The sequence below is a fragment of the Pieris rapae genome, chromosome 10 (assembly GCF_905147795.1).
Source record: "Pieris rapae chromosome 10, ilPieRapa1.1, whole genome shotgun sequence".
NCBI classification, from domain to species: Eukaryota; Metazoa; Arthropoda; class Insecta; order Lepidoptera; family Pieridae; genus Pieris; species Pieris rapae.
Genome location: NC_059518.1, coordinates 7142866 through 7157004, shown reverse-complemented (window position 1 = coordinate 7157004; position 14139 = coordinate 7142866). Strand labels below are relative to the sequence as shown.

The 14139-nt window shown below is 30.9% G+C and overlaps 4 protein-coding genes and 1 long non-coding RNA gene across 6 annotated transcripts in view; 4 read left to right on the top strand and 1 right to left on the bottom strand.

Moving 5' to 3' along the window:
• The first annotated feature begins 124 nt into the window (after positions 1-124).
• Positions 125-1932, top strand: LOC110993472 (DCN1-like protein 1). The gene is made up of 3 exons (XM_022259757.2): positions 125-272; positions 416-1015; positions 1353-1932. The coding sequence occupies exons 1-3, from the start codon at positions 132-134 to the stop codon at positions 1545-1547; spliced, it is 936 nt and encodes a 311-aa protein (XP_022115449.2). The 5' UTR covers positions 125-131; the 3' UTR covers positions 1548-1932.
• Positions 1933-2503: 571 nt separating this feature from the next.
• Positions 2504-3396, top strand: LOC110993474 (NADH dehydrogenase [ubiquinone] 1 alpha subcomplex subunit 2). Its single transcript, XM_022259761.2, has 3 exons — positions 2504-2685; positions 2793-2899; positions 3299-3396. Exons 1-3 carry the CDS (start codon positions 2606-2608, stop codon positions 3379-3381), a joined length of 270 nt encoding a protein of 89 aa, XP_022115453.1. The 5' UTR covers positions 2504-2605; the 3' UTR covers positions 3382-3396.
• A 59-nt stretch (positions 3397-3455) lies between these two features.
• LOC110993473 (probable pseudouridine-5'-phosphatase) lies at positions 3456-5941 on the bottom strand. 2 transcript variants are annotated; one of them, XM_022259759.2, is made up of 4 exons: positions 5601-5941; positions 5140-5358; positions 4490-4722; positions 3456-4209 (listed from the first exon to the last, which is right to left on the bottom strand). In XM_022259759.2, exons 2-4 carry the CDS (start codon positions 5333-5335, stop codon positions 4033-4035), a joined length of 606 nt encoding a protein of 201 aa, XP_022115451.1. In that variant the 5' UTR covers positions 5336-5358; positions 5601-5941; the 3' UTR covers positions 3456-4032. The 2 variants fall into 2 exon arrangements, with proteins under 2 accessions (XP_022115451.1, XP_022115450.2); XM_022259758.2 differs by having other exon boundaries at positions 3457-4209; positions 5552-5941.
• A 430-nt stretch (positions 5942-6371) lies between these two features.
• LOC110993471 (glypican-6) overlaps positions 6372-14139 on the top strand; it is a 64102-nt gene continuing 56334 nt past the window's right edge. Inside the window, exon 1 of the mRNA XM_022259756.2 lies at positions 6372-6774. Coding sequence (XP_022115448.2) covers positions 6558-6774 — 217 coding nt within the window. The 5' untranslated portion in view covers positions 6372-6557. The remainder of the gene's footprint in view (positions 6775-14139) is intronic.
• On the top strand, positions 8879-9307 carry LOC123689488. Its single transcript, XR_006750455.1, has 2 exons — positions 8879-8939; positions 9059-9307. It is a non-coding gene; the product is annotated as an uncharacterized LOC123689488 (long non-coding RNA).

The window sequence follows — 14139 nt, the reverse complement described above, 5'->3', positions numbered from 1 at the left end:
TTTGGGATGTATTTGGATTTCTGTTAAAGTACTTCCCTTTTTTTTGGATAAAAATGAAGTCTCTTTTACGTAATGTGTGTACATAATATTTTTCAAATTCATATATTTTTTACAGATAATATAAGTAGATAATGATAGATGTCGGATTTTACCTATTGACAGCTGAAAAATGTAAAAAAATATTTCATGATTGTTATTTCATTTTCGATGTCGAAACAATAGCAAATTTGGTGAAAGTTTTAGTTATTTTTAACGAAAGTTCAGCAAAAATGGTTGGTAATTGTAAAATTGTTGTGGTGTATCTAACACCGTTTAAATAAATGCTGTTATTACTTCAATATAGCAAAATAGAGTTGACAGCTAACATAATAATAAGGTTATGACATTGTATGTATGTATTACGTTTTCTTTTCAGAATAAATTGAAATCATCACAGAGGGACAAAGTTAAAAAATTTGTAGCTTTCACGCAAACGACAGAGAGTACAGCGATATATTGCCTTTCTCAAAATGACTGGAAGTTAGACCTGGCTAGCGACAATTATTTTCAAAATCCTGACGCTTATTACAAAGATTCTGGTAAAGCATCAGTGGACAGAAAGAAGATTGACCAGTTGTTTAATAAATACCGAGATCATCAGGAAAATGATAAAATTACTGTTGATGGTGTGATGAAGTTCCTAGAAGACTTAAACTTAAGTCCTGAATCGATAATAGTTCTTATAATTGCTTGGAAATGTAAAGCAGCTATTCAATGTGAATTTACAAAAGAAGAATTTACAATGGGTCTTATAGAGCTTAGTGTTGACAGCATAGACAAATTAAAAGTAAAATTACCAATGCTTGATATGGAACTTAAAGATCCAAACAAATTTAAGGATTTTTATCATTTTACTTTCAATTATGCAAAGAATCCTGGCCAAAAAGGATTAGAATTAGATATGGCGATAGCTTATTGGAATATTGTACTCAGAGGAAGATTTAAATTTCTTGATGCTTGGTGTAAATTTCTTGTGGTTTGTATATAAATTTGAATATTTTTTTGTATAGGGTGCAATAAAAATAACTAATAATTTGAGAAAAATGAACTCAGCATGTTATGTTAGTTCTATATAGAATTTTAGCACTATGAAATTGCTTTCTTAATATTTAGCCTGTATATAATTCATCAAAAACATTATTTTAGAAATGGCCTTTGCCTCCCTTATGTTCCCTTTTTCCTTAGTGTAAAATATATTATTTTTTATAAAAGATAAATTCAGTTATATTCTTGGAATTTTTTGAAGATAGGAAATGCCTAAGTATATGTATAATGATAGGATAAATAAACAGTAATTGCATTGAAATTTTTAGGATCACCATAAAAGATCTATACCAAAAGACACATGGAATCTTCTGCTTGACTTTGCGACACAAATTGATGATGGAATGAGTAATTATGATGCTGAGGGAGCATGGCCAGTTCTTATTGATGATTTTGTTGAGTGGTGTCAAAAACAGGGACTTACAGCTGATGGTGTTAAATCTATCGAACCAGTGTCTGGCTAGCTGTTACTTCAATGGCAGAACGAAGCAGTTAGTCATACTGAGGAAGGGTGTAATTTGGTCAGAAAACTCCATTCATATGTTTGTTCTCTGTTGTCATGCTTCGTTCTGTACAGTTTTGAACTATGCACGGTTGAATGGATTGCAATCGTAATTGTTTTTGACTTATGTAGCTGACCATATTACTTGACAGTCTATTTGGTATACCTGTACATAGTCTCATGTTCGTCCATACACAGAGTAAAAACATTTTCCAATTAGTAGGATTTTAAATTTTTCACAATGAAATTTGTTACACTGAATAATCTGCAAATTGTAAAGCTTATAAATTAAGATGTAAATATGTATATAACAATGATAATAGTTTGCAGTAAATCTAAATATTTTACCATATTGTTTTTGTTGATAGTTTTAATGTGAGTCTCATTTTAAAACACATTAATGGCTTGGTCTATTAGATTTTGTACACAATAATGCCTGATATTTTATTATAATAATTATCCATCAAAGTTTTACTATAAATTTAAAATTGTCAATGATGCAAAATTATCAGCATTTCTTTTAATTTGTGAAGTGAATTTAATTAATATCATTAGATATTGAGAATAGGGATATCAGCATTTAGAATAATAAAATCATTTTTGGTACTTAGTTTATTTAATATGTACAAAGCGTTAAATTTATGTATGGACTATGGAGTAATAATAAATTGTTGAAGAAAACTCTCAATTTTATTTTCATACTAGTGCTAGTAAAGGACATCACGTAAAAATACGACTTACTAAGACGGGAGAAGCACGAGAGAAATAACAATTTTTTATACGGGAATCGGGATTTTCAATAAAACATTTGGCACAGAGTACAATTCTGCATAAACAATTTAGGTTGTTGTGTTTAGACGGGCAATGTCAATTTGACATATCTATGGATTAAGATTCTAGTTTTGACAAGTAAAAATTTTTATTGCAAAAGTCATTGAGTAATTGAAAAACAAATTATTTTTTAAAATAATAATTGTAAATATTTTGTTAAAATCATTAAATATAATTAACAAAATTATAATGTCTGTTCGACTTGGGGGTGCTTTAAAAGAGCTGAGAATTCACTTATGCCAAACAAGTCCTCACTCAGCTGGTGTAAGGTAAATTGGTTACATAAACCTTGTTTTTTTGTGGTTTCGATCGTAAAAGTTTGATGTTTTAATCGAATTTATGTTTTCTGAAGTACTATAAGAGCGTTTATTTACAGGGAATTCATAAGTAAAAACTATGTTAATATAAAAAAAGAGAATCCTAATTTTCCAATTCTTATTAGAGAGTGCAATGGAATACAACCTCGCATTTGGGCTCGATACGGTATGTTACAAAATAATCTGTTTTTTAGCTATTTAAGCTTCCGTCAAATGACATTACATCAATTTCTGGTAGTTTTAGCAATTTTTAAAAATTCGGGCTCATTGGAGCTTATAAAAATCATCAGCATAACAGTACAAAAATAAACTTACCTTGCCTTTAAAATAAACAACATTTTCAGAAAGAGGCTGTGAAGCAAGTGAATCACTATGTGGCCTAACCAGTGATCAAGTTAGGAATATGATTTATAAACTGATTCGACTTTAATATGGTTTTTATAATTTTTCTTATGTTATTAGAGTAGCAAAGGGATTTTAGATATAATTATGTAGATAGTGTTAGATAAAATTTATGTAATATATTGTGCATTTTTGGATATAAATGTTTTATATTTATTTACAGATAAAGGCGCTGAGCATAGTGCACCTCTCACCAACCTATCTGCCAGTGATATTTTAGCTGCAGTTAAGCAATTTGTAAAGTAAATTATTTAAAATGTATTATGTAGTTAATTATTTTATTCAAAAATAAAAAATACACATAGGTTACATTTATTTAATTGTCATAAACCAAGCTGGCACTTAGATAAATATTACATTTAAATAAACTGTACAAAGGCAACAGTCAATTACTGTTATAAATCTTAATCTTAATAGATTATTTGTTACAATTAAAGTAATAATAAAAGTATTCATGAATCAATAATAACACTATAAATTACTCAAATTTATAACTCAGAGATGTACGATGTAATTGTAACTATAAGAGGTTTTTGTTAACTGGTTCTATATTAAATTTTGTTATATTCCTTATAAGAAAATCAGTAGTTTACATAATAAAATATTTTTATAATTTACAAGATTAAAAAGTTTGTATAAATAAAAGCATAAATGTGGGCTTTGATCATATTTGTGGTTTGTGCAATTAAATAATAAGCATTGAAGTACCACATGTATACAACTTAGAAAATATCAGATTCAAAAGCAGTATAAGCTAACTTTAGGCACATACAACAAGTACAACCTAAGTATTTTCATAAAATAGATGAATCCAAAATTATAGTAAAGAAATGGAAGACAATGTCACAAATGTAAACTGTTATTTTTCATGCAATACTACTTAAAATAAATACAGTGTCACTTAAAAGGGGGCAAACCAAATATTTCAGGTTGGAATTTCGCAAGTGTTGGTAATACTATTGTTGCATGTGTTGTTAACATTTTGTTTAAGTGAGAGTCAGGAACCATAACTACTTGCATCCCAGCTGATATACCAGCTGTCACACCATGAGGCGAGTCTTCAAATACTAAGCACTGAAAAATAATTTTTTTATTGCTGTCTGGGTCATATGGGTCTTCAAACATATTATACTAAGTTGGAAGCCAAAATTACTTTACTAATATAATATAGAGCTATTTCAATATATTTTGGCATTAAAGCATAAAAATAGCTGAGCATAAATCACATCAGAGATTTAATGGTTAAGTTTTTGGCAACATGACATATTGGCATTGTCTGGTAATAGATTAATTGGCATTTATTTTTAACAGACTTATTACACTACACTAAATTATTTAATGAAAGGTTTCTTACTTTACTAGGATCAGGTTTATCTGGAAATCTTGCAGCAGCTACTAAGAATATATCAGGATGTGGCTTTCCAAACTTCACTTCTCTATCTGTACTGCCCATTACCATGTGATTGAAATAACTAAACAATTCTTTATAACTAGCAATCTTAGTGTCAACTGATCGGGCACTAGATGATGTGGCTAAGGCAAATGGCACTTTTGATGTGTGTAAATGACGAATTAATCTTTCTGCCCCTGCAAGAGAATACTTCATTGATAATTTTCTAGCCCAAAGGACTACCTTAACTACATGTAGGATTTTTACTTATATTTTCTATATTGATTAAGACATACTACATATTTAAAGGAAATTTCTGTAGCTGAAACTCTTAGTTTTCATAAGATTTATAAGTTTATAATATTCAATGTTTCATCAACTTATAATTTTGCTCATAATATAAGATAACTTAATCTCACTTGATTACAATATCAAATGAAATTTGATTACAATTTCACAAATTAAAATTAGTAAGTACTATAAATATTATGGTGGTTGGATTGTATTACGATTGTATTACTGTGTTAAGCATATAAGTATTTAATTTATACAAAATAACATCTAGAGTAGCACTTTATGTATGAATGTAATTGATATTTACTAAAGATACAAACCATCCATTAATGGAGCATTGGCCAACATAGTATCTCCTAAAACTAATAATTGATCTCTAAATTCTTTTGGAGTAATTGGGAGCCTTAATTCTTTGCAGAGGATTTCTGAGAGCCTTTGTTCTGTTCCACCAAGAACTTTCATCATTAATTCATCAGTATATTGATGGCCATAATTAGCGCATAGTTGGGTTATCATCTTTTTATACACTCGTTCTGTATCTGAAACAAAATTATGGAAAAAGAAATGAAACTTATGCTTCAAAATAATTTATAATTTTTTTATGTTGTAACACATTACATGCTTAGTATCCTAGAGAGATTAACACATGTATTATAATGTAATATTTCAAATGTAATGTTACATTTAACCTTACCAATGAAATAAAAGGTTGGAGGCTAAGTTTTATCTTACCTAATAATAGACCATCCATATCAAATATACAATGTGTAACTTTTCTTACATTTTTAGTGGATAAAAACCTCCTCCCAAAAGTATTGGACACAGTATTTAAAAGAAGAATTCTCATTTTCGCGGCGTTTTCAGTCTTGATGTATTATATAAATGAGTGACAGAAGAGTTCGTCGATTAGCAACTCCACAAAGTATTATTACTTTAGCATTTAAATATCTCTAGTTTTGAATAGAGATAACATAAATGGCTATATATTTTATTTCATACAATTAACAGCTGTGCAATGTGCACCGGCTGTTTAACACAAATAATAAATTAGCTGTTTTATTTCTGAAACTCTGAATTCTGCCTTCAGAGTTCAGGGATTAATTCTAAATATGTCAAACAAAAGTCAACCAACACTTCACAGTCATATTTTGAATTTGAAAATACTTATTTATTATTATTTTGACATATGACAGTATCTAAAGCCGTCAATGTTACCTATTATCTTCTACCAAGAGATGTGCAAAATTAACATTTGCTAATGATTTTACTCGATCTGAATTTTACATGAATCGAATTTAAACTTTAGCAGTAGACTGATTCATGAAACAATGATGTGGAAATTATAAATTTTTAGTCGGATTTATAATTCACTTATAGTTATTCGCTATACATTTAGTCTTGAACGGCAATTCTGAAATATGTTACCTTTTTAAGTATAGTAAATAGTACAATACAAATGTTTAAAATGCGGTTAATTAGCAACAGTGACAACAGACAAACTGACAAGCGACTAGTCGATAACGATACTCGATACTGTTGTAGCGTGCTTGATGCTTCAATTTGGTTTATGTCAACGCAGTCGGGCTGCGGCCGTCATGGATCGCAGTTAATTTGTCGGGGCCTGTTTAATGGCATGTTTACTGTCCAAAGTTTTTAAATTGTATTGCATTATAATTTTAAAAAGTATTTAGTGAAATAAGTTGAGCTTATTTTATAAATATCATAATAAAGCAAGAACATGGCTGTGAGCGTGTGTTGTGTGAAATTGTCACCAAACAGAAAATCGATTTTTGGTTTCGGTATGCAGACCCATATATTGTATTTTGTATTGTTTGCTGGATTTTTGGTGACCCTAGGCACTGCGGACACGGAAATATCATGTGCCAGTGTGAAAAATATTTTTGAGAAAAAAGGAATCTTATCGATAATTGATTTACAAGAAAAACCAAATTCAGGTAAGAGCTAGAAATAAGAATCATGCGGAGCGCATAAATGATTATTGGTCTGATAAAATTTATTTTAATTAAAGAATCATATAATTGCACGTGAAGTTAATTATTTAAAAGGTCCAGCTTACTATGTTTTAAAATATCTAATATACAAAAATATACTGCAACAAAGATAGAACGTTACTACCGTGTTAAAATTTAAACAATGATATTTGATGCACATAAACAATACACTGAAAACCTTTTTGGTAGGTAGTTATTACTGGTTCACATCAAAGGCGATTCGTACCGACAACCGTTCTTTCTACCTGAGGCTGTAGTTAATCGTAGTTATGCAGCTTTTTGTTATCTCGGTTCCTTCATTATCAAGATTGCAATTTTTATAAATATCCGAATTCCGAATAGGCGGGTAATTACCGGAAACAATCAAGTAATTGTTAAATTATCATCGTATCGACAAAAGACATGAATAATAATTATACTTACCAGGGGCAGAGAAACCATATACAATCCCAACACGAACCTTATTCGCTCATAGGTATGTTTTATTTAGTGAAACTAGATTCAAATGGTAAAAAATTGTATACTATATATCCGCTCTTTAAGTGCATTCTCTATCTGCGGTAGTCCAAGTCGAGGTCGCAGCCCCCCGTGGGGCGACCGTAACTCAAAAAACCGTGGGGCGCAAATAGTTTGATATTTTTAAAATGTAGTATGATAATTTTCGAATCCTTTGCGCTTTGCTACCCACTTAAGCTAAGTTGTAAAGAGATTCAGGCCAGCTTACACAACTTAAATATCTTGATTAATTTTTTTGCAATTAGGCGTAGTTCCGAAGACCATGAATTCTATATTTGTCTGTAATATTTATGCTCTATTTGAAATGTAATAATCCGAATTGCCTGTAACATCTGCGTGGAGTTTGTTCGTCACTCACCCTTAAACAGACGAATTAGGCAATGTATATTATATCTTATCATAGAGATTGCTAGTATCAACTTTCTTGCCGGATAAAAGTTAATTCTACAGTTTTGATTACCAATTAAGATAAAGTTCGTTTAATTTTAACGTTTTAAGAAACCTAAAGGACTACTTTCCATATTAATATAGTAAATACTTCACATAACAAGTAGTAGTTTATTTTCACACATCCTTCGGGATACGGTTGAATTAATTTCCCCTATCTTATTTCCCTGGAGATATTTTGTACGTGTCAGAATTTAAGATAAGGTTTTCGCTAACATAACTTTGTTTTTATTAAACTGACTAGTCACCGCCTACGTCTAAGCCAGCGTAGAATACTAATCCTTTCTAGAGCATTTGTAAATGTATTTTTATTAATAATTATTATTAGGTGCTCGATATACGTTTTTGTTTTTTTAAGTAAGGATTGTAGATATTTTTCGATTGTGAGTCATTTCCTTACACAGACGTATAAAATGCCTTTATCCCGTCAACTTACAGTAAAAATATAAATTTATGCTTAAGGAAAATCGCGTTATATAAAAAATATATTACATAGAGCTTAACAAGCATTATGCACCTAACCTGTTTATCAACTTTAACGTGTTTAATACGTAAATTATGAAGTGCGGTTTATTCGTCGCCAATGTAAATGGGGTATTAAGATAGTCTGCGAGATCAATCTCCAAATATGGCGATGTCTGATGCGAGTTTTTGCATAACGAGTGACATTTTATTGCGCATTCTTATGCGATGCTACAATTTTCTTCGTAAATTATTTAAAAACTTCCGTCTGTGGTGTAGTGGATTAATAATAAAATGAATATCGCCGCCAATAGGTCATTGTTCATTCAAACACATGAATTTCATATTCCGTGTCGTAATAATGATACTTACCTCTGTTCTATAGTCTGTGACAAAATTACCGATACTATAGGTTGTCATGTGTAAGTTGGCGTGTGGCAGAAAAAGGTACTAATTTTGACAGTTGTGTTGACAGTTCTAACAGCTTGGTAGCCTCACGTGTGTCGGTGCTAATAATTTGTGTTTTAAAGTGTAAAAATCATTACGAAACATGCCAAAAGTAGTGCGGAGTGTAGCTAGAGAAATTATTCTAGCTGTAAAACGTTTTTGTGAAGAGGAGAAACGTAACAATGGGCCGATTATTCCATTTCAACAAGTGAATGCTCGAACAGCGGCTTTGACAGGTAAAGTATTGCCAGTTAAAAGTGATATTTATATCCCCAAATTTAGGGAAAAATAATAATTGCTTTTGAAAGTAAATGTGATTGATGGATAACTTAAAATATTTTTTGTTTTATTTAAGGTGTTTCTGAAAGAACCGTGAACCGTATAGTTTCAGAGGGAAAAATCATGGAAAGTAATTTTACAGCGAGAACTGAAGTCCCTAATCAAGCAGCTCAAGGACCTTCCACATCCACAGCTTGTGATGACAATTCCACACCAGAGAACACTACTTCCGAGGCTAAGACGATAAAACTAGTCACTCCAGGTAAAAGTAGAAAAAGAAAATTAACTGTTTCTGATTTGGATGACTTTGATCTTTGTGTTATTAGACGCAAAATCCAATCTTATTATTTAAATAATTCCATCCCTACTCTCAGAAAATTACATTGTGATCTAAAGGCAGACATCAATTTCAAGGGTAGTATAGAATCTCTCAGAAAAATACTACACAAGTTGGGATTTAGTTATAAAAAGAATAAATCCAAAAGGATGGTTCTCATGGAGCGATATGATGTTGTTGCCTGGCGATCAAGATTTTTACGAGAAATAGACAATAATAGAAGGAGTGACAATCCGAGGCCAATCGTTTATTTGGACGAGACTTATTTACACCCTGGCTATAAAGTTAAAAAATGTTGGCAGTCTGAGGAAACTGAAGGTGTCCTTACAGAAGTCTCAGAAGGTCAGAGATGGATCATAGTGAATGCCGGAAGTGAGAAAGGTTTTATCCCCAATAGTCTTTTGTGTTTCAAATCTAAGACCAAAAGTGGAGATTATCACGACGAGATGAATGGAGATAACTTCAGTAAATGGCTACAAGAAAAGCTTATCCCAAACTTAGAGCCCAATTCATTAATAGTGATGGACAATGCGTCATATCACTGTATTAAAATAAATAAACGCGTGACAATGAACAGTAAGAAACAAGAGATGCAAGATTTCATAAAAAAAAAACAATCTTTCATACTTGGAAACCATGAAAAAAGCAGAATTGTATGAAATTATAAAAACAATCAATCAGGAGAATGTCTACTTAATTGATGAAATATTAAAGAAACATGGTCATAAGGCTGTAAGACTTCCGCCTTATCATTGTGACTTTAATGCAATAGAATTCATTTGGAGTTCGTTCAAAAGAATATTTGCAGACACAAATGTTACTGGCCTCTCTGAAAACATGGAACAGAGAATCCATAGTGCATTTTCCAAAATAACTGCTGAAGAATGGCAGAAACACTGTAATCACGTTATAAATGTTGAAAATAATTATCGTATGACAGACAACCGCCTTGAAACAGTAATGGAAGCATTTTTAATTGATTTGAATAGCAGCGACTCAGATTCTTCTGACACAGATGACTCTGAAGAATTCATGGAAGGAATAATGCCTCTAACAGACCATAATTACTATAAAAAATAATTTTTTGTTATTAAGTTTTTTATTTACCTTTAATGTAATATCTAAGAATATCCATCAATCCAAACTAAACAAAAAAAGTGGCAACACAGAGGGTTGTAGGAGGCGCCGCCACTGGAACGCCAACTTATACTTGACAGTCTATAAGCGTCACTGAGTTGCAAAAAGTTTTAGACAACTTCTGTATTTTGAAAATGTTCGTCCTAAGTACTTCTTCACATGTCATATGCATGTACTGGTATATAAGAAATTATAATATTAATATTAAGTAAAACTAATAAAGATTCAGAGGGTTCACGGTCGATTGTAAATTCTTATAAATTATAGTAATTATGTATGCAATTCGCGAATACCGTCTCGGTCTGTCGCGACGACTACCGGCAAAATATGAGTAGTCTAGGGTTGCCAGGTGAAACATTTAAGAATAGTGTATCTTACTAAGACCTTACTTATATTGATGTGACCTTCAGATTTCTGCATCTTTTTCATTGATCACTTTTTCTTAACAAGAAAACTTATGAAAAAGAGGTCGATTTTGGCTTTACGGGTTTCTTTACTAAGTTTTCCTCCGTCATACAGATGTTTTACATACATAGATAATATCAATCAGCATATAGCCAGATTTCGAACTAACCTCAGGCTTGATAATCGCAATCAAGAAAAACTAAAGATAAAAAAATATCTAAGCTTCTTAGTCACCACAGAATAACTTTAATGCATAATTCTCTGTTCAGGGTTTGACCCTATTTATATTTAGTCATGATGAATTTGTATGAAGACGTTAGATGACCGGAAAGGGATGTTATGACTCACCCATTGATATTCACGTTATATTTTGATATGACTAAGAAAACGGCCCAATATCGCAGTAGAAATATTTAAATTTATTCTAATATGCCGATAAGTTTTTGTTTTTGAAAATTAATTTTAAATACATAGTTAATTAGCCAAAAGGGAAGTTGCCTTGCTCGCCTCAGTAGTTTTTGCGAACTTGTGTCAAAAACACAGTAAGATTGAAATTTCTTAGACTAGTTTTTAAAACGAATATACGTGACTTTGACATAGCTTGTAAACGGATGGATCGATTTTGATGTTTTTGATTGAGCTAAAGTTTCGAAAAGAAATGGTGATTTTTGGAAATATCTGTTCCGGCTCTTTTTTGTAAATATATGTGCTAGGTTAATAAAACAGTTGTTTTACTAGTGTCTAGAGTAGTCAGGTTGTAGGTTCGAACCCCGTCTGTGCTCCGAGAACTTTCTATGTGCGCATTAAACGCTCGTACGGTGAAGGAACACATCGTGAGAAAAAATATTACGAAACAAACACAGAAATCTGCGGCCCAAGCCATAGCGGCAATTGGTTTTCTTTTTACTTTCATAATGTAGAAAATATTCTTCACGTTATAAGGATGTCGTTATCTTTGATGTAGTATCCTGTTTGGATACTTTCTGACCTATCTATCATGACTGTCAGAAACGGGAGTTGGAGATAACAAGTGTCCACAAATGTCCACCTTGGGAAATGATATTGGGAATGTATAACTTATACGCCGTAGTTTTGCTGGAACTATTTTTGAAGTCGTAGGATTGGGAGATTTTTTATCATTAATAAACACATATGTACAATGTTCAATAAAGATATTAAAATAACTATAATCTGTAGGTACATTACTTACATGTAAAACATTTAAAATTATTAATTATGAAAATCATGCATTGTATTGTAACATGGGAAATAGCACATTCGAATACAGTTTAATTTTAATGGAAAAATTTATACTTTTATTGCTTAGAAGAATAAAAAATTATAATAGAGAAGACATAGCCTTAATATAAATTATATATATGTTCATTTTATTTAAACATATTGGTAATCTATTAAGTATAATAAGCAATTGAGGAAAATTTGTGTCAAGTTTTAAACTGGTTTTCATAGCGTTTTATTTTTTGAAGACTATTGAGCTTTGAATTAATAAAAATAACTTAGAAGATTTACACCGGCTTCAATCATAATTATTTACTAATGCTATTCATATCTAGCCAGAAATGTGTGCTAGCTCAGACTATTAACCAAAACATTGCCAGTTCCCATATACCTGATTTCAGAATCACCTCGTAATAATAATCAAAAAATTTAACAATATCGCAGTTTTACAGTTTGGTTAAAAAAGCTCGTTTCATTTATTACTAAGTTATTTAAAATAAATGAAGCACGACTGGAACTCGGCTGCAACGCCCGACAATTTTAAGATAGCCGATAAGATACGAAAACTTTCACGCGTTCAAATCAAAACCTGTGGTTATAACTTATAACGTACCTATATTGAATGGTTAAATGGTATACATACAAATTGTCTAGTGGGTGGACTGGTTGGTTGTTGACAAGCCGACAAAGACTGGGTAAACATGTAGGAGGTCGACAACCGCTTGCCGTATTGATTAGATTCCACAGTCACTTGAGGGTTTTAGAAGAAAAACTTAAGAAAACTTCATCTAGTAGATATGAAATTAAATTGCATTCGATTACATTATTTGGTCAATAATAGATGTCGAATCATAATTTTTTTTATGTAATTTCTTGACTAATGCGATATTAATTTACACTCACTCACCTTATCTTATTTTTTTTTTTCTCATAGTCTGGAAGAGATCTCTCGAAAGCCAGAAGTTAAGTTGTCCTTCCAGAAATTTCATGATCGTAATTGCAATGTATTTTTTTTATTACTGCAACGTAGTTTAAATAAATAAATACCAAAGTAAACGTTAGAAGTTAAACTTTAAAAGATTCAAATAAAATTTAATACTGGTGAAATTTCATGGTAGTTTTTTTAGAAACGTGGTAGCATGAAGAATTGATTATTCTTTGTATAGGATTTCAGTAAAATGGTTGAATAAAATACGACCTGCTGTCGACATTCCTACCTTTATTTGATCACCGGAACCCTTTCAATCATTTCAAGTGAATGAGGCTTCATCAGTCAGAGCCACTGACAGAAGCTTTGTCCCATACCCATCTCATATAAAATATTTCGCAATTAGGCCATTCAAATTACAGGATGTGAATCTTTAATGGCGAAAGGGTTTTCGGATAATTATAATCTAAGTAATCGGTAATTCAAGAGATTATTTAATGATTGCTCTTTATTTATTACCTACTCGGTTTTGTAAAGTGACATCCTTACGTATGATCTATATTTATAAAAATGCAGATAAAACTTTTAATTATTGTGAAAGGAAAATACAGATTCATAAAGGTATTTAAATAATATTAAGTAATAATAATAATAAATCATATCTCCAATAGTTAATAGACTCGTAAGTTATATTTCTTTAAAACTCGTTTGTCTATGATCTATGCGAACCTATTCTGACCACTAATATTTCTGTATTGTCAAGCTCATAGCAGGATGCGCTAACGCAAACAAGCAAGACGCGAATCGTGGGTTGACTAAACAATTTTGTGTAACATTTACGTCAGAACTAGCCAACGATAGTTGTGGAATCTATTAATAATATGTACTTGTTATCTGATTTTTTGTTGTAGATTTACTGTTTAAATATATGTAGTAAATGTTTATTTTCTCTCCAGATCTTTATTGAAAATACATATACTATATGTATTTTATATAATAAGTAACTTATTCGATTTATATAGATAACCTATAAAATGAGCGTAGGTCACAGCGATTAAAATAATATTAATCATCTTCATCATATTTTTTTAGTTGCTGCATTCAATGGTTA